The 19,747-nt window shown below is 43.2% G+C and overlaps 2 protein-coding genes across 2 annotated transcripts in view; both read left to right on the top strand.

The window, feature by feature from the left end:
* The window catches only part of LOC114687930 (vacuolar protein sorting-associated protein 52 homolog), a 93,869-nt gene that overhangs the window by 51,009 nt on the left and 23,113 nt on the right, over positions 1-19,747 (top strand). The gene's annotated exons all lie outside the window — the stretch shown is intronic.
* On the top strand, positions 11,089-15,614 carry LOC114687932 (3-hydroxy-3-methylglutaryl-coenzyme A reductase-like). Its single transcript, XM_028862552.2, is given in 4 exon segments — positions 11,089-11,115; positions 11,245-12,632; positions 13,985-14,181; positions 14,183-15,614. Coding segments are annotated over 3 exon segments (2,661 nt in total). The 5' UTR covers positions 11,089-11,115; positions 11,245-11,267; the 3' UTR covers positions 15,282-15,614.

The following is a 19,747-nucleotide window of genomic DNA, read 5'->3' as shown; positions in this document are numbered from 1 at the left end:
CTCTCTTGGACTGTGCGTGGTAGCACAATTATCCTTTACAGCTAATATCCACTTATAAGTGAGTACATATCATGTTTATTTTTCGGGGTCTGTGTTGCCTCCATCAGAATGATTTTTTTATAGTCCCATGCATTTTCCTGAGAATTTCAGGATGTAATTTTATCTAACAGTTGATTAATACTCCATTGTATAAATATACCACATTTTCTCTATGCATTCTTTGAGCGACACCTAGGTTGTTTCTAGTTTCTGGCCATTATGAATAAAGCCACCATAAATAAGTGTTCTTGTGGTATGATGGAGTATCTTTGGATATATGCCCAGAGTGGTATAACTGGGTCTTGAGGTGGATTGATTCCTAATTTTCTGAGTAACTGCCACATTGATTTCCATGGTGGTTGTACAAGTTTGCATTTCCACTAGCAGTGGAGGAGTGTTCCCCTTGCTTCACATCCTCTCCAGCATGAGCTATCACTTGTGTTTTTGACCTTAGCCATTCTGACAGATGTAAGATGGAATCTCAGAGCCATTTTGATTTGCATTCCCTGATGGCTAAGGATGTTAAACATTTTTTATATAAAATTTATTTCATTTTATATTCTGGCTGCAGTTTCCCCTCTTTCCTCTCCTTCCACCCCTCCCCACCCCCCTCTGTTCCCACCCCCAATGCACTCCTCCATCTCTGTTCAGGAAATGACAGATCTCCCATAGGGATCAACAAAACATCACATACTAAGTCACAGAAAGACTATGCACCTCCTAATGTATTGAGGCTGGGAAAATCAACCCAGTCCAGAGAGTAGGGTCCCAAAAGCTGTAAAAGAGTTGGAGACGTCCCCTGACCCCAATGCTAGGAGTCCCACAAGAGGACCAATCTACACAACTGTCACATGTGAGCAGAGGGCCAAGGTCATGCAGGCTCCTGGTTGTCATTCAGTCTCTGTGAACCCCATGAGCCCAGGCTAATCGGTTCTGTAAGTTTTCTTGTGCTGTCTTTAACCCCTCTGGTACCCACAATCCTTTCTCCCCCTCTTCTGGAGGATTCCCTGAACTCTGCCTCATGTTTGGCTGTGGGTCTGCATATGTTTCCATCATTTTGTGGATGAAGCCTCTCTGAGGATAATTGGATTAGGCACCAATCTGGTCACAGGAGATGGCCAGTTCAGGCTACATATCACTATTGATAGGAATCTTAGCTGGGGTCATCCTTGTAGATTCCTGGGAGATTCCCTTGCTCCAGGTTTTTACCTGACCCTAAATTACCCTCCTTTCCAGTCATCTCTTCTAGCACTCTTCCCCACCCGACCCCACCCCTGCAACCCTCCAACCTGATCCCTCAAGGTCCCTTCCTTACCCACCTCCAGTACACTCACTGTAGCTGGAGTTTTCCCGCCTTGCCCACAGTCAGGACAAATCTCTGCCACCCGCCAGTCCCACAGCCGCTCAGACCCAACCAAGTAAACACAGAGACTTATATTGCTTTCAAACTGTATGGCCGTGGCAGGCTTCTTATTAACTATTCTTATATCTTAAATTAATTCATTTCCATAAATCTGTATCTTAAAGTTATCCATTTCTACAAATCTATACCTTGCCACATGGCTGGTGGCTTATCGGCGTCTTCACATGCTGCTGATCATGGCGGCGGCTGCAGTGTCTCTGTTCATGGCGGCGGCTGCAGCGTCTCTGGTCATGGCGGCGGCTGCAGCGTCTCTTTCTGCCTTTCTGTCCTTTTATTTCTCCTCTCTGCTAGTCCCGCCTATCTTTCCTGCCTAGCCACGGCCGATCAGGTTTTATTTATTGACCAATCAGAACAACTTGACATACAGACCATCCCCCAGCACAGCCAAGTGCAGACCATCTCAAACACCTGCACTCAGGCCCATGGTCCTAATCATCCTCTATACGGACCTGCTGGGTAATGCCACAAAGAACCCAAGAAGGGCTCCCACAGGACATACAGAACATCCCACAGCAACTCACAAAATCTCTTTTATTTCCCCTTCCTAGGGAGATCCAGGTGTATCTCCATGAACTGTAGCTAGAGTTTTCCTGCCTTGCCCACAGTCAGGACAAATCTTTGTCACCCGCCAGTCCCACAGCCGCTCAGACCCAACCAAGTAAACACAGAGACTTATATTGTTCACAAACTGTGTGGCCATGGCAGGTTTCTTGCTAACTGTTCTTATAGCTTAAATTAACCCATTTGTATAAATCTATACCTTGCCACGTGGCTGGTGGCTTACCAGAGTCCTTACATGCTGCTTGTCCTGGCGGTGGCTGCAGTGTCCCCCCCCCCTCAGCCTTCTACTTCCCATAATTCTCCTCTCTCCTTGTCCCACCTATTTCCTGCCTGGCCACTGGCCAATCAGTGTTTTATTTATTGACTAATCAGAGCAATTTGACATATAGACCATCCCACAGCAATGAACCATCCTTGTTACCTAGTTCTCTGGGTCTATGGATTACCATAGTTGAAAGACCCTAACCCTTCAAGCTTACACCCTCCAAGGCCCAGGAGAATAAGGAACTAAAAAGAAAACTAGTTCCAAGGGCAACCTGACTCAGCCATTACTCAATCACCCCCTGCAACAATGTAACAATGTAAAAAGATTTCTGTTAAGAGATGTGCTCAATTGTGACTGGGATAGTTGCAGGTGTTCCAGGAAGGACCACTGTGACCTTTGTGTAAACTCCACTCCTGCCCTGATACCCCCCCCTTGAGGTTTTGGGAAGAATGTACATGCAGGCATGACTGTACCCACTCTGATCAGACCATGATCTTGTGAAATGAAATTGTATGGGAATTGTAATCTTATGGCTTTTGTGGGTTTTTCCTTTAAAAGTACCCATGTGATTGCAATAGGTGTGACTCTTGCTCTTTGGAGCAGAGTTTGCCCGACTGTACAGCTGCATTAATAAACACCTCCTGCTGTTGCATCAATTGGATCAGAGTCTGGGTTCTTGGGGCACCCCCTCAAGAAGGTAGTACCCTGGGTCTGGGGTCTATCATAGTTACCCTCTATTTTACAGCTATTATCCACTTATGCATAAGTACATATCATAGTTGTTTTTCTTGGTCTGGGTTGCCTCACTCAGGATGATTTTTTCTAGTTCCATCCATTTGCCTTCTTATTTCCTGGTGTCCTTGGTTTTTTTTTTGCTTTTTTTCCTATTTATTTAAGAAAATATTTTATTCATTTTACATACTAACCATAGTTCCCCCTCCCATCCCTCCTCCCGCTCCTCCTAGCCTACCCGTGAACCACATCCTGTCCCCTCCTCCAAAAAGGTAAGGCCTCCCATGGGGAGTCAACAGGCCTGGTACATTCAGTTGAGGCAGGACCAAGCCCCTCCCCTCTGCATCAAGGCTGAGCAAGTTGTCCCACCATAGGTAACAAGCTCCAAAAAAGCCAGCTCATGTGCCAGGGATGGATCCTGATCACACTGCCAGGGGTCCCCCAAACAGACCAAGCTACAAAACTGTCTCCCACATGCAGAGGGACTAGTTGGATCCCATGCAGGCTCCACAGCTGTCAATCTAAAGTTCATGAGTTCCCACAAGCTTGGTTCAGTTTTCTCTGTGGATTTCCCCATCATGATCTTGACCCCTCCCTCTGCTCATAAAAGCCCTCCTCCTCCCTGTATTCAGATTGATGAACACCCTGTCATAGAGACTTCATCCAACAACTGATGGAAGCAGATGCAGAGATGGTGTCCTGTGTTTAACAGCTGGCTAATACTCCATTGTGTGCTGCTGGCTGTGTCAGAGGAGCAGCAGGTGGCAACTGAAGATCAAGGTGTCAGCCCACCAGAAGGAAACTCCCTAATGGGTAAATCTCAGACAGGAGAAGCCCTGAGACCACAGACCCTGGATGTCTTTTGCTTCTGCTGTGTCTATACATGTTTGCTGCTGCCGTCTTTCTCTGGTGTCTGGCATGGTGTGAATGGGTGTGGGGAGATCCCCACTGCCTGTAATGTAGTGTATCTCATGGATACATCCTGTTCTACTGGGCATTTTTACCCGTGGATTATTGTGAAGATGATTCCTTCCTAAGCTGTGCTGTCCAATTGATAATAATAATGTTAGTTTAAATAGAGTTTTGATAATAAAAAATAAAACAAGGAAGTGTCACACAGCAGAACACCTGAGTTTCTACTGAGGAGCTGTGTACACTATAGCTTAGGTTAATGATTAAGAAAAACAGTTGAGTCCCAGTAGCCCAACTAGTTTAAATTCTTCTAATCTTTAATGTTGGGAGATGTGTTCACAGGTTTTGGTGTATATCATTAGGTGAAACAAAGCTTTAAAATAACTTCAGGTTAGATCAGATGTTTTGATAACAGCTTTGAGATGAAAAACCCAAGAAAACAATCTGAAGTTCACAAGGACGCTTAGCTGAGGTAAAAAATACAAAGCAGCCCAACTGTTATTAGCTGAAGTATTTTCTTGCTAGGGTTGGTTGATAATCAAAGGTAATGATTAATTCCTTCTACACATTTTTGCCCTCAATCTCCTGATATAAAAAACTATTGATGAGTGGGTACATATCCCTAAAGATTTAAAGTAGAGATGTCTGATTCTTTTTCATATATAAAAGCTTAGATTTGTGATTCCTTTAAGATTACTTATAAGAGTCAGGCTGTGGTGGCTCACACCATTAATCCCAGCACTTGGGAGACAGAGGCAGGTGAATGTCTGTGACTTCGAGGCCAGCTTGGGCTACAGAGTGAATTACAAGACAGTCTGTAGCAGGAATCTTGGAGAGTCTTATTATAAAATCAAACCTGAGGCCAGTTGTTGGGGTGAATGCTGGAAGATCAGAGAATCAGAACAAGCCACAGCTACCTCACCTCGCCAGATCCTCAGCTGATCCTGTGTCCTCAGACTGGAGGGCCTCTGTGTCCTCATCCAGAATGAATCTCAGCTGAACTGTGCTGCTCGAAAGCCTGAAAGCTTCACCAGCCAAATTCTTTTAGTTTCTGGTCTCGCCCTATATATCTTTCTGTTTTTGCCATCACTCCTTGGGATTAAAGGCACACTTTTTGGGATTAAAGGCATGTGTCATCATGCCTGGCTGTTTCCAATGTGGCCTTGAACTCACAGAAATCCAGAGGGATTTCTACCTCTGGAGTGCTAGGATTAAGGTATGAGTGCCACCATTTTTTAGCCTTTGTATCTAGTGGCTGTTCTGTCTCTGACCCCAGGTAAGTTTATTAGGGTGCACAATATTTTGGGGAACACAATACCACCACACAGTCAAGACTGTCTAGGGGAAAAAAAGATTCCTTGTAAGATTACCTTTCAAGATGACTAACAAAGCAATTGGCCCTTTTTTTGTAACTGCAGCCTGCAAGAGAAGACTATCTTGCTTGCCTACATGGTTAATCTATAACAAGTTGCTTGGGTATGAATCTATGTGGGTTCTTGGGATAATTTGTATTTCACCCATAATATGTAAAATGTCTCATCATATAAAGGATATGGAAAATACGCTGTTTTTTACTGTTTGTTTTGTATTCATTGTAATCATTCACATGAAAAACAATGTAACCATATTGTAATTCCTATATTGCCTGCAAGTTTTTGTTGGGGTAAAAACTGTAGAAAAAAGTATACAGTAGAAACAATGCAGAAGGACAGAGAATAAAGAAGGAAACCACCAAGAGTATGAGTGTGTTTTTCCCTAACTCCCTCAGTTAAAGAAAAGTCATAGTGCACACTGATTCCATAAATTCCCTTTGAACCCTGTGCTCCTGGGGGCTGCCCACCCCCCAGGCAGTAGAAATTTTGTAAACGTACAACATTCCCTTTATCCATCCCTTTGTTGAGGGACATCTGGGTTGTTTCCAGGTAGGATATTACAAATAAAGCTGCTATGGACATAGTTGAGCAAATGTCCTTAAGGTATGTTTGAGTATCCTTTGGGTAAATGCCCAAGAGCAGTATAGCTGGATCTTGTACTATATTGATTCCTAGTTTTCTGAGAAACCACCACACTGACTTCCAAAGTGGCTGTACAAGTTTGCACTCCCACCAGCAATGGAGGAGAGTTCCCCTTGCTCCACATCCTCTCCAGCATGAGCTGTCACTTGTGTTTTTGACCTTAGCCATTCTGACACGTGTAAGATGGAATCTCAGAATCATTCTGATTTGCATTTCCCTGATGGCTAAGGATGTTGAGCATTTCTTTAAGTGTTTCTCAGACACTTGTGATTCCTCTGTTGAGAATTCTCTGCTTAGATCTATACCCTATTTTTTATTTGGATTATTTGGTTTGTTGATAACTAGTTTCTTAGGTTCCTTACATATTTTGAAAATCAGCCTCTGTCAGATGTGGGGTTGAAGATCTTTTCACATTCTGTAGGCTGCTGTTTTCTCCTATTTACAGTGTCCTTTGCCTTAACAAAAGTTTTCAACTTCATGAGGTTCCACTCATCAATTGTCGATCTATGTACCTGTGTTAGTGGTGTTCTATTCAGGAAGTTGACTCCTGTGATAATGTTGTTGAACATTTCTTTAAGTGCTTCTTGGCTATTTGAATTTCTTCTGTTGAGAATTCTCTGTTTAGATCTGTACCCCATTTTTAAATTGGATTGTTCGATTTGGCTATCAGTTTTCTATTTAGGAAGTTATTTCCTACATTGATGTGTTCAAGGCTGTTCCCCACTTTCTCTTCTATCAGGTTCAGTGTATCTGAATTTATATTTAGGTCTTTGAACTACTTGGACTTGGGTTTTGTGCAAGGTGTTAACTATGGATCTATTTGCATTATTCTACATGCAGACACACAGTTAGACCAGTACCATTTATTGAAGATGCCTTCTTTTTCTGTTGTGTAATTTTTTTGGCTTCTTTATCAAAAATCAGGTGTCCATAAGTGTGTGGATTTATGCCTGTGTCTTTGATTCAATTCCACTAAACAACATGTCAGTTTTTATACCAATATGCGGTTATATCACTAACACTACGTAATAGAGCATGAAATCAGGGATGACGACACCTCCAGAAATGTTTTTTTATTGTTCAGGATTGTTTTAACTATCCTGGGTTTGTTGTTTTTTGATATGAAGGTCCATAAATGTTGCACAAATTCCTTAATGGTCTTAATAAAAACTCAGAGCCATGTATTGGGGTATATTCTGAAAGATCAGAGACAAAGAAACCAGCTACTGCCACGTCTCACCTCACCAATCCACCAATCTTCTCACTGTTTGCCTCCGTGTCCTCACCCAAAAGAACCAAGCCAAAATGCTTCAACCAAAAGAGAGTCTAAGCCAAAAGACCTCCTCATCCAAAAGGTCTCAGCTGAATGGCTTCCTCGACTGAAAGAGCCTGACTGTTTGCCTCTGCATCCCCAGCCAAAAGACTCTCACAAAAGACCTCTAGTTTCTGTCTCCTCGTGCCTTATATACCCTTTTCTATCCAGCCATATCGTTTCATGTCTCAATCTTTCTAGTGCTGGGATTAAGGGTGTGTGACTCACAAGTACTGGGGTTAAAGGTGTGTGTCACCACTGCCTGGCTCTGTTTCTCTCATGTCAATCTCATGTAATCCAGGGTGGCTTTGAACTCACAGATATCCAGACAAATCTCTGCTTCCCAAGTGCTAGGATTAAAGGTGTGTGCAACCACTTCCTGACCTCTATGTTTAATCTAGTGGCTTGTTCTGTTCTCTGATCTTCAGGCAGATTTTATTTGACACATGATGTATCACCACACATAGAGAATTTGATGGGGATTTTGTTGAATCTGTGGATTGATTTTGGTAAGATGGCCATTTTTACTATATTAATCTTATCAATCCATGAGCATGGTAGATCTTTCCATCTTCTGTTATCTTCTTCAATTTCTTTCTTCAGAGCCTTGAAGTTTCATCGTACAGGTCTTTCACTTGCCTGACTTAGTTACCCCAAGATATTTTATATTGTTGCTGGTGATTGTGAAGAAAGTTGCTTCCCTGATTTCTTTCTCTGTTTGTCATTTGTATGTAGGAGGGCTACTGATATTTTTTGAGTTGATCTTGTATCCAGCCACATTGTTGAAGTTGTTTATCAGCTGTAGGAGTTCCCTGGTAGAATTTTTGGTGTTCTCTTATGTATACCATCATATCATACGCAAATAAAGATACTTTGACTTCTTCTTTTCTTAAAGAAATTGAGGGAATAAAACAAAAAAATTGGAGGAAAAGACTAAATCCCTTAATGAAAATAAGAAAACCAAGAAAAAAAAATAAAGACAGTTAAAGGAAACAAACAAGTGTTCAAGACCTGAAAATGGAAACAGAAGCAATAAAGAAAACACAAACTGAGAGAGTTCTGGAAATGGAAAATCTAGGTAAGCAAACAGGAACTACAGATGCAAGCTTCACCAACAGAATGCACAGGATGGAAGAGAGAATCTCAGGCATTGAAGATACAATAGAAGAGACAGACACATTGGTCAACAAAAATGTTCAATCTAAAAAATTCCTGACCCAAAACATCCAGGAAATCTGGGACACTATGAAAGACCAAACTAAGGAAAATAGGAACAGAAGAAGGAGGAAAAACCCAGTTCAAAGGCCCAGAAAGTATTTCCAACAAAATAATAGAAGAAAGTATTCCTAACCTAAAAAAGTCTATAAAGATACAAACAGATTGGATCAGAAGAAAGTCTCCTGCCACATAATAATCAAAACATTAAACATATAGAACAAAAAAAGAATATTAAAAGCTAGAAGGAAAAAGAAATAAAATATACAAGTAGACCTTTTCCAATTACAACTGATTTCTCAATGAAGACTCTAAAATACAGAAGGGCCTGGACAGATGTACTGCAGACTCTAGGAGACCACAGATGTCATCCTACCCAGCAAAACTTTCAATTGCTATAGATGGAGAAAACAAGCTATTTCAAGACAGTCAAATTTAAGCAGTATCTGTCTACAAATCCAGGCCTACAGAAAGTGCTAGAAGGAAAGCTGCAACACATGGGAGTTAATTACACCTATGGAAACACAGGAAATAAAGGATTTCACATCAGCAAACTCCAAAGAAGGGAAACACACACACACACACACACACACACACACACACACACACACACACACGCACACACACGCACACACACAACAACAACAAGCAACAAAATAACAGGTATTAGCAATCATTGGTCATTGACATCTCTCAATATCAATGGATTCAATTCCCCAATAAAAAGACACAGACTAAGAGGCTCAAGAGATGGCTCAGCGGTTAAGAGCACTGACTGCTCTTCCAGAGGTCCTGAGTTCAATTCCCAGCAACCACATGGTGGCTCACACCATCTGTAATGAGATCTGGTGCCCTCTTCTGGCATGCAGGGATACATGCAGACAGAACACTGTATACATAATAAATAAATAAATCTTTAAAAAAAAAAAAAGACACAGACTAACAGAATGGATGTGAAAACAGGATCCATCCTGCTGCTGCATACAAGAAACATACCTCAACAGTAAAAATAGGCATTGCTGGGAGCCGCAGAAATTGAAGGGTTTTCCTGTAGTGAGTTCTTGTGTGCTATTGTAGCTTTCCCATTTGGCTTTTTTGCCAAGAACTTCTGACAGTGTGGTTGGCCATTTAATGGACACAACTTCCCCTGTACAATTGGGATATTTGGATAACATCCCCCAGCTGTGTTTGATGGCAGTCACAGTCACGTCCCCTTTCCCCAGATCAGGCCTCTGTTCCTCTCTCTAGCACAGACTTAGAGTTTGACTTTCTGTAATTACCTTCATTAGCAAACTTCTGGCCAGGGCCATCTCCGGACAAAAGTATTTCATCTGAGATACTTCACAAATATCCAAGGACAGACAGCAGATAGATAAGCATTAGTGTGCCCTGAACTCATCTCACCTACAGATAAGAGAAGATAACCTCACTAACCTTAAATCTTTAATTCCCTACCTCCATCTGGCATTCCCCTTCTGTGTTGTAGATGAAATCTGACAATTAGCTTCTCTTTGTGTGAATCTTATAACCTCCTCTATGACCCTAAAGCCTCACATTGCATTGTCAAAAAATTACTGTTTGTAAGTGTATGTAAACCAATACTCCCACAGCACTGGTGGAATGGACTTAGAAAAATAAAGTGAATGGACTAAAAGATCTCAGTGTACATAGATTCATTCGCTATCCCTTAGCTTAGATCCCAGCTGCTTGTAGTGTCTTCCCCTGGGCTCTGGGAATAAAACCCAATGGGGCAGGTACCTGGGGGCTTTCGATAAGGCATTACCTGAGAGTAAAGAGTTGGAAAAAGATCTCCCAAGAAAATGTACCCAAGAAGCAAGCTGGGTTAGCTATTCTAATATCTAACAAAATAGACTTCAAACCAAAATTAATCAAAAAAGTTGAGGAAGGGCATTTAATATTCACCAAAGGAAAAATAAACCAAGATGATGTTTCAATTCTTAACATCTATTCCCTGAACATAGGGGCACCCACGTTTGTAAAAGAAACATTACTAAAGCATAAACCATACATAAACCAGACTTCAGTAGACCCCACTCTCACCGATGGACAGGTCAACCAGACAAACACTAAACAGAGAAGTACTGGAGCTAACAGACGTTATAAACCAAATGGACCTATCAGACCACCACTGGTTAAAGCTGGATTTCAATAACAACAGAAAGTCTACAAACTCATGAAAACAGCTCTCTAGTGAATGACAACTGGGTTAAGACAGAAATAAAGAAATGAAAGACTTTCTAGAATTCAATGAAAATGAATGCAAACATACCCAAACTAGTGGGACACAATGAAAGTGGTTTTAAGAGGAAAGTTCACTAAGTGCCTACATAAGATAACCCAAGAGATCTCATACCAGCAACTTAACAGCACACATGAAAGCTCTAGAACAAAAAGAAGCAAGTTACTCCAAGAAGAGCAGCTCGCAAGAAATAATCAAACAGAGAGCTGACATCAATAACATTGAAACAAAGAGAACAACAAAGAATCAATGAAACAAAGAGTTGGTTCTTTGAGAAAATCAACAAGATAGACAAATCTTTATCCAAACTAACTATAAGACAGAGAAAATATATAAATAAGAAAATCAGGCCGGCTTGGTGCCCTCCATTGAGATCCGGAGGCAGGAAGTATAGGCGGGACTAACAGAGAGGAGAATAGAGAAAACAGGAAGGCAGAAGGAGTCACTGCCAGCCACCGCCGGGACAAGCAGCATGTGAAGATGCCGGTAAACAACGAGCCACATGGCAAGGATCCAAGGACCGTGTAGCTACGATGTTGTCAAGACTTTTCCGTATGCATGGCCTCTTGGTGGCCTCCCATCCCTGGGAAGTTATTGTGGGGACAGTGACACTCACCATATGTATGATGTCCATGAACATGTTTACTGGCAACAACAAGATCTGTGGTTGGAATTATGAGTGCCCCAAATTTGAAGAGGATGTACTGAGCAGTGACATCATCATCCTCACCATCACACGGTGCATTGCCATCCTGTACATTTACTTCCAGTTCCAGAACTTACGTCAGCTTGGGTCGAAATACATTTTGGGTATCGCTGGCCTGTTCACAATCTTCTTGAGTTTTGTCTTCAGTACAGTCGTCACTCACTTCCTAGACAAAGAGCTGACAGGCTTGAATGAAGCTTTGCCCTTCTTCCTGCTTTTGATCGACCTTTCTAGAGCGAGCGCACTAGCCAAGTTTGCCCTAAGTTCCAACTCACAGGATGAAGTAAGGGAAAATATAGCTCGTGGAATGGCAGTTCTGGGTCCCACATTCACCCTTGATGCTCTTGTGGAATGTCTCGTCATTGGAGCTGGCACCATGTCAGGGGTGCGGCAGCTGGAAATCATGTGCTGTTTTGGCTGCATGTCTGTGCTTGCCAACTACTTCGTGTTCATGACCTTTTTCCCAGCTTGTGTGTCCCTGGTCCTAGAGCTTTCTCGGGAGAGCCGAGAGGGTCGTCCAATTTGGCAGCTCAGCCATTTTGCCTGAGTTTTGGAAGAAGAGGAGAATAAGCCAAACCCTGTAACCCAAAGGGTCAAGATGATTATGTCTTTAGGCTTGGTTCTCGTTCATGCTCACAGTCGCTGGATAGCTGATCCCTCCCCTCAGAATAGCACAACAGAACATTCTAAGGTCTCCTTGGGACTGGATGAAGATGTGTCCAAGAGAATTGAACCAAGTGTTTCTCTCTGGCAGTTTTATCTCTCCAAGATGATCAGCATGGACATCGAACAAGTGATTACCCTGAGTTTAGCTTTCCTGTTGGCCGTCAAATACATTTTCTTTGAACAAGCAGAGACAGAGTCAACACTCTCATTAAAAAATCCTATTACATCTCCTGTCGTGACCCCAAAGAAAGCCCAAGACAACTGTTGCAGACGGGAGCCTCTGCTTGTGAGAAGGAACCAGAAGCTTTCGTCAGTGGAGGAGGAGCTGGGAACGAACCAGGATAGAAAAGTTGAGGTTATAAAACCCTTAGTGGTGGAAGCGGAGACTGCAAGCAGAGCTACGTTTGTGCTTGGAGCCTCTGGAGCCAGCCCTCCCGTGGCACTGGAGACACAGGAGCCTGAAATTGAACTCCCCAGCGAGCCTCGGCCTACTGAAGAATGTCTGCAGATCCTGGAGAGTGCTGAGATGTTGTGGGCCGCAGGAATATATCATAAGAACTCAGCTGGTTATGGCAAAGTCACTACCTGGAGGGATCATGGAATTCCTCCAGAGGAAGCCAAATCCCAAGGAGTTTTTGGTGTTACTTGGCTTGTTATATATCAGCTGTATTCTGTTATGAAAATCATGTGTGCCTTCATAGCTTTCCCAATTGACTTTTCCCTAAGAAGGACTAACAGTGTAGACTGAGCACTCTCTGGACATACACATTCCAGGTAATTTGGAGAACAGCCTCAGGAAAAGGCTTTCTCTGGAATCAGATATCTCCCTTGGCCACTTTCAAGGACTACAGGAAACACCACCCAGGTGGACTAACAATGATAACAACCCACAGGCGAATCTCCTGACTTAAGGTAAATTCCACAAGGGGACACCGCCTAGGTCAGGTAGACATTAAGTAATAGCTTTATACAATTTAGCTCAGACCCCTCCTTTCTTACAGCCTTACTAACTTTATAGACCTCTAACTACTTACCTAACCACTTCTAGGAATTTTTAGATAACCTTCTGTGCTAACAGCTATGCTCAGCCAGAACTCCCAGTTCAAGTCTCCCTGTAATTATCATTATTGGTAGCATCCGGCCAGGTCCATCACCGGATGGAGGAAAGTACCTTATCAGAGATACCTCTGTACTCTCTAAGAACAGACTTAAGCATGCAGGTTACCTGTTTGAGAAGGCCTGGCGGATGTGTCAATTAAGCCTATTCTTATCACCCCTCCATTTGACCCTGGAAGCCTGGCTTTGCATTGCTAAGGAAATACTGCTTGTAAGTGTATATATACCAGGACTCCCAGGGCAGGAGAGGACAGAGAAGAGAGAAGAGAATGGAAGAACCAGATGGGTAAGAACTTGAGAGGAACGAACTGAGATGGGGAAGAACTAGATTGAAGAGCTAAAAGAGAGGACTAGAGGAACGAGATGGAAGATGAGGAAGAGCCAGATGGGGAAGAACAAGATGAGGAAGAGCCAGATGAGAGAGAAGGAGACGGAGAGAAGCTGATAGGGGAAAGAACTAGATAGATGAGAACCTAGAAGGGACAGAACTAGATGAAGGAATTAAGATAGAACATAGAGGGGACAGTAGATAAATATAGAGAGAAATCAGGCAAGAAAGGAGCTAGACATGAGAACAGAACTGAAGCTGTGTATAAAGGATGTTATGCCAGAAGAATTAAAGCGAATGGACCAAAGAACTCTGCGTGCGTAGACTGACTTACCGACCCTAAAGATTAGATCCTCAGCTGGTTGATAGAGCCTTCCTCGGACCCTGGGAGGGGACTATCGAGGGGCTGGACCCCCATAGTCCCCGATACTGAGAAAGGTGCAAAGTTCCTCAGTGATGCAGAGATCATCCAGTTGGTCAATGCCAAGCACATCCCAGCCTACAAGTTGGAAACTCTAATGGAGACTCATGAACGTGGGGTATCTATTCGCCGGCAGCTCCTCTCCACAAAGCTTCCGGAGCCTTCTTCTCTGCAGTACCTGCCTTACAGAGATTATAATTACTCTCTGGTGGGGAGCTTGCTGTGAGAATGTGATTGGATATATGCCCATCCCTGTTGGAGTGGCAGGGCCCCTGTGCCTGGATGGGAAAGAGTACCAGGTTCCAATGGCAACAACGGAAGGCTGTCTTGTGGCCAGTACCAACAGAGGCTGCAGAGCGATAGGTCTTGGTGGCGGTGCCAGCAGCCGGGTCCTTGCAGATGGGATGACCCGAGGCCCAGTGGTGCGACTTCCTCGTGCTTGTGACTCGGCAGAAGTGAAGGCCTGGCTTGAAACCCCAGAAGGCTTCGAAGTGATAAAGGAGGCCTTCGATAGCACCAGCAGATTTGCACGTCTACAGAAACTTCATGTGACTATGGCAGGACGCAACCTATACATCCGTTTCCAGTCCAGGACGGGGGACGCCATGGGGATGAATATGATTTCAAAGGGCACAGAGAAGGCACTTCTGAAGCTTCAAGAGTTCTTCCCTGAAATGCAGATTCTGGCAGTCAGTGGTAATTACTGCACCGACAAGAAACCTGCCGCCATAAACTGGATCGAAGGGAGAGGGAAGACAGCTGTGTGTGAAGCTGTCATTCCAGCCAAGGTGGTGAGGGAGGTATTAAAGACGACAACGGAAGCGATGATTGACGTAAACATTAGCAAGAACCTGGTGGGTTCTGCCATGGCCGGGAGCATAGGAGGTTATAACGCCCACGCAGCGAACATCGTCACTGCTATCTACATTGCATGCGGCCAGGACGCAGCCCAGAATGTGGGTAGTTCAAACTGTATCACTTTAATGGAAGCAAGCGGTCCCACCAATGAAGACTTGTATATCAGCTGCACCATGCCGTCTATAGAGATCGGAACCGTGGGTGGTGGGACCAACCTCCTACCTCAGCAAGCTTGTCTGCAGATGCTCGGTGTTCAAGGAGCGTGCAAAGACAATCCTGGAGAACATGCACGGCAGCTTGCCCGAATTGTGTGTGGTACTGTGATGGCTGGGGAGTTGTCCTTGATGGCAGCATTGGCAGCAGGACATCTTGTCAGAAGTCACATGGTTCACAACAGATCAAAGATAAATTTGCAAGATCTGCAAGGAACGTGCACCAACAAGGCAGCCTGAGCAGCCTGACAGGACCGAACTAAACCCGGGCATTGGGTTCTCAAGGACTAACATGAAATCTGTGAATTAAAAATCTCAATGCAGTGTCTTGTGGAAGATGAATGGACGTGATCAGTGAGGTGCCTGCCTGGTTTCTGGCTCTTTCAGAGACATCTGAGGTCCTTTACAGAGACTCCTCAGATCTGGAAACAGTGTGGTCCTTTCTATGCTGTGTTCTGGAAAGATCTCACATGGATTTATGCTCTGAGCACCACGGATGTGATCTGCAGCTCGTTTCTGAAAGCCGCCACAAGCTGGAAACGGTGTTTGATGAAATGATGGAGTTCATGGTGATGAGTGTGAGACTGGCCTTCTTTCTCCCAGTGGGTTAAAAATGGAGTTTTAAATTATACTGTAGCTGATAGAACTTCTGATTTTATATTTATTTAGCCTGAGTTGTAGAACTTTGCAATCTAAGTTTATTTTTTGTAAACTAATAATTCATTTGGTGCTGATCTATTGATTTTGGGGGGTAAACAACATTATTCTTCAGAAGGGGACCTACTTCTTCATAGGAAGAGTTAACTTTTATTCTCAAACTACAGAACAATGTGCTCTAAGCAGTGTGAGATGGTTCTCAATGAAGAAACAGTCGCTGCATTTATCTCTGCAGGTCTTGGTTCAGAGAGGCCTTGTCTAGATTGTTGCCAGCTGGGCTACTGCATGTCTTAGCATCAGGCTTTAGGAAAGTGCCACGCTTTGCACTAAAGATAGCAGAGCTCTTGGTGTTACTTAGACAAGGGGACAGACAAGTCAGAACTCTAGAGTGTGGGAACACAGTTTTAAAGAAAACGATCATTTCTCTAAACCAACTTTCCTTAGAGACATTTTAACTTATTTAGCTGAATTCTAGATTTTTGGGGTAAACTATCAAATCTGTATATGTTGTAATAAAGTGTCTTATGCTAGGAGTTTATTGAAAGTGTTTTAAGAAATAAAAGAACTCAACGTTACACTGATAAAATACTCTACCTTGGGCCAGAGAAGACAGTGCTCTTTAGTGTTGTCCAGGAAACCCTGGCTTGCTTTGCCAAGCCTAATGAAGGGAAAATCAGCTTGCAGAGCCAATGACAGAGCCACACGACTGGCCCTGGAGCTGTGTGCCTTGTTCCTGTGGCCAGGAGCTTGGTGACTGAATCATTTACGGGCTCCTTTGATGGACCCATAAAAGCTCTTAGCTTCCTCAGGGGGTCAGCAGAGTTGTTGAATCTTAATTTTTTTTTTAATGTACCGGTTTTGTATAAATAATAATAAAGAGCTCCTTATTTTGTATTCTATCTAATGCTTCAAGTTTGGTCTTGGGAAGCTGACATCTTGTGTAGAAGATGGACTCTGAAACCAGACATTCCAAGAGTACAGCGGCATCATGGGAGCCTCTTAGTGATCGTGTGTCAGTATTATTGTAGAAGATTAACTTTGCTGTTGTATGTGAAGTTTCAAATTGCTCCTCTTGTGACTTTTTAGCCAGTAACATTTTATTTACCTGAGCTTTTTATGGAAATGGCAGTGAAAAGTATTGAGTGTTCATGCTGGTGACTGTAACCAATGTCATCTTGCTAAATTCCTGTTTTGTACAATTACTAAATTGTATACATTTTGTTATAGAATACTTTTTCCAGTTGAGTAAATTATGAAAGGAAGTTAAAAAAAAAGAAAAAAAGAAAATCAGAAATGTAAAGGGCCACATAATAACAGACACCAAGGAAATCTAAAGAATCATTAGGTCATACTTTAAAAACCTATACTCCTCAAAATTGGAAAATCTAAAAAATGGACAATTTTCTTGATAGATACCACTTGCTAAAGTTAAATCAAGAACAGATAAATAATTTAAATAGACCTATAATCCCTAAGGAAATAGAAGCAGTCATTAAAAGTCTCCGAACAAAAAAAGTCCAGGGCCAGACATTTTTAGCCCAAAATGCCACCAGATTTTCAAAGAATTATTATCTCCAATATGCCTCAAATTATTCGACAAAATAAAGAGAAAAGGAACATTGAAAAAAACATTTTATGAGACCACAGTCACCCGGATACCCAAACCACACAAAGATTCAACAAAGAAAATGAATTTCAGACCAATTTCCCTTATGAACATAGATGCAAAAAGACTCATCAAAATACTTGCAAATAAACAAACTGAAAGAAAAAGCACATGACCATCTCTTTAGATGATGAAAAAAAGCCTTTAAAAAATCCAACACGCCTTCTTGGTAAAAAGTCTTGGAGAGACAAAGGACATACCTAAACATAATCAAGGCAATTCACAGCAAACCTACAGCCATCATCAAATTAAAAGGAGAGAAACTCAAAGCAATTCCACTAAAATCAGGAACAAGACAGGGCTGTCACCTCTCTCCATACCTATTCAATATTGGACTGGAAGTCTTAAGTAGAGAAATCAGACAACTGAAGGAGATCAAGGGGATACAAATTGGAAAGGAAGAAGTCAAAGACTGATTCTATAGGATCTTCAAAACTTTCCTCAGGTGTCACCCTCTGAAGGACACCACACTGAACACCTATTTAAACAGCACATTTAGGACTGGAGGGATGACTGAGACACTGAGAGCACCTTCTGCTCCTGCCCAGAACCAAGTTCACTTCCCAGCACCCACACCCAGGGGATCTGACACCCTCTTCTGACCTCTGCACTCACCTGACCACAAACACATGGATACCACATGTCCACTGTGGTGGATTCTGTGAGAAATGTCCCCATAGTGCTGGGTAGTTGAACTTTGTTCCCTAGTTGGTGGTGCTATTTGGGGAGGTGGAGGTTTAAGAGGTGTGACTTGCTGAAGAAAGTGTGTTACTGGGGAGGAGGGGCTGTGAGAGTCAAACCATCTGCCTCCATGTTGCTCTCTCTGCTTCCTGTTTACAACTGAAGATGTGAGCTCTCAGCTTCCTGCTCCCCCACCATGCCTGCAGCTCTGGCCCTGCTTGTCTGCTGTGATGCACTCTTATCCATTGGAGCTGCAGCCCAAACAAACCCTTCTAAATGTTGCTTTGGTCATGGTGTTTTATCATAGCAACAGAACAGTAATTAACACAAACACATAATTAAAAAAAATAAATTTTGAGACGGTGTCAATACGTAGACCAGGCTAGACTTGAATTCACAGAGATTCACCTGCTTCTGCCTTCAAAGTGCTAGGAATAAAGGTATGTGCCAGTAAGCCACACTAAATAATAATAATAATAATAATAATAATAATAATAATAATAATAATGAATCTTAAAAAACAATAGCTCTCTGCTCTGTTCCTCCCCTGCACTCTGGACACCTTCCCTTCTACCCTCCACCTCCCCACACAACCTGTCCTTGTTGATTCCCTTACTGTATCACAGGCATCTTCCCACCACAGCACTTGCTCCAGGAGACCAGCAACTCTGTATCATTTCCCAGTGTGTCTTAGAAACAGGACTTCATCTCACATCTGGAACAGACTCTGTGGGCTGATCACAATGGACACTGCTGTGTCCCCTGCTTGAGGAGTGGATTTCCTCCACCCCAGATGGAGACAGTAACAGCTGACCAAGGAAAACATCCATCCAGGGTCAGCTTGGTGAACCCTGAGCTCACTGGTCACTCACAGGAGCCTGGGTGAGTCGAGGAATAACCACTGGGCTGCCCACCCCCAGTGTGCATGTCACTCACACAGCTGCATCACTGCAGTCCTCTGCACAGCTCCCAGCAGCTACACTCAACAGTCTCCTCTCCCTCAGGAACTGCAGCTGGTTTAACCCTGAGAGGGAAGCACTACATTGTGTCAGCTCTGTGAACCTGTAGCTTCTTGTGTTTCCTGAGCCTCCTCAGCTCCTCCTGGCTCCAGCAGGGATGTTTCAGTCTAGAGGAAAATTCACACCCTCACCTCCCTCTTCTACAGAAGCTCCCTTGATTAACACAACCTCAGGCCACATGCTGGTATGTTGAGTGCAGCACCAGGTCCCCTCACACTGAGGTCAGAGTCACCTGAGCTTCCCCTCAGCAAAGCCCTCCCTCCCTCTCCACCTGCCTTTCTGTCTTTGATCCATGATCCTATTTATTTTTATTCATTTATCAAACATTTATTGGGTCTGAATATCTGCTGGATCCCGGGCACTGGAAGTCATCATCCCTCACAAGACAAAGATGGCTGCATCATGACAGAAATTGTCACCTTCTTGGTCTTCAAACATCTCAGCTAAACTCCTGGAGCTCCTGACTCAAGGTCACAAAGCTAGAAGAGAAAACTGCAGGGGCTGGAACCGGAGCAGGGGTGAAGCAATTTCCATCTCTGGCATTCCAACAATCTATTTTTTTAAAGATTTATTAATTTTACATAAGTATTTTCTTGCCTGCATATATGTCACCAGGTGCCTGTCTGGTGTCCCCAGGGGTATTAGATGCCATGGAACAGGAGTTATGAATGGTTATGAGCCAC

Source organism: Peromyscus leucopus, chromosome 16_21, assembly GCF_004664715.2.
Source record: "Peromyscus leucopus breed LL Stock chromosome 16_21, UCI_PerLeu_2.1, whole genome shotgun sequence".
Classification (NCBI taxonomy): Eukaryota; Metazoa; Chordata; class Mammalia; order Rodentia; family Cricetidae; genus Peromyscus; species Peromyscus leucopus.
The sequence above is the reverse complement of the archived record's forward strand: the minus strand, read 5'-3'. Positions and strand labels throughout refer to the sequence as shown.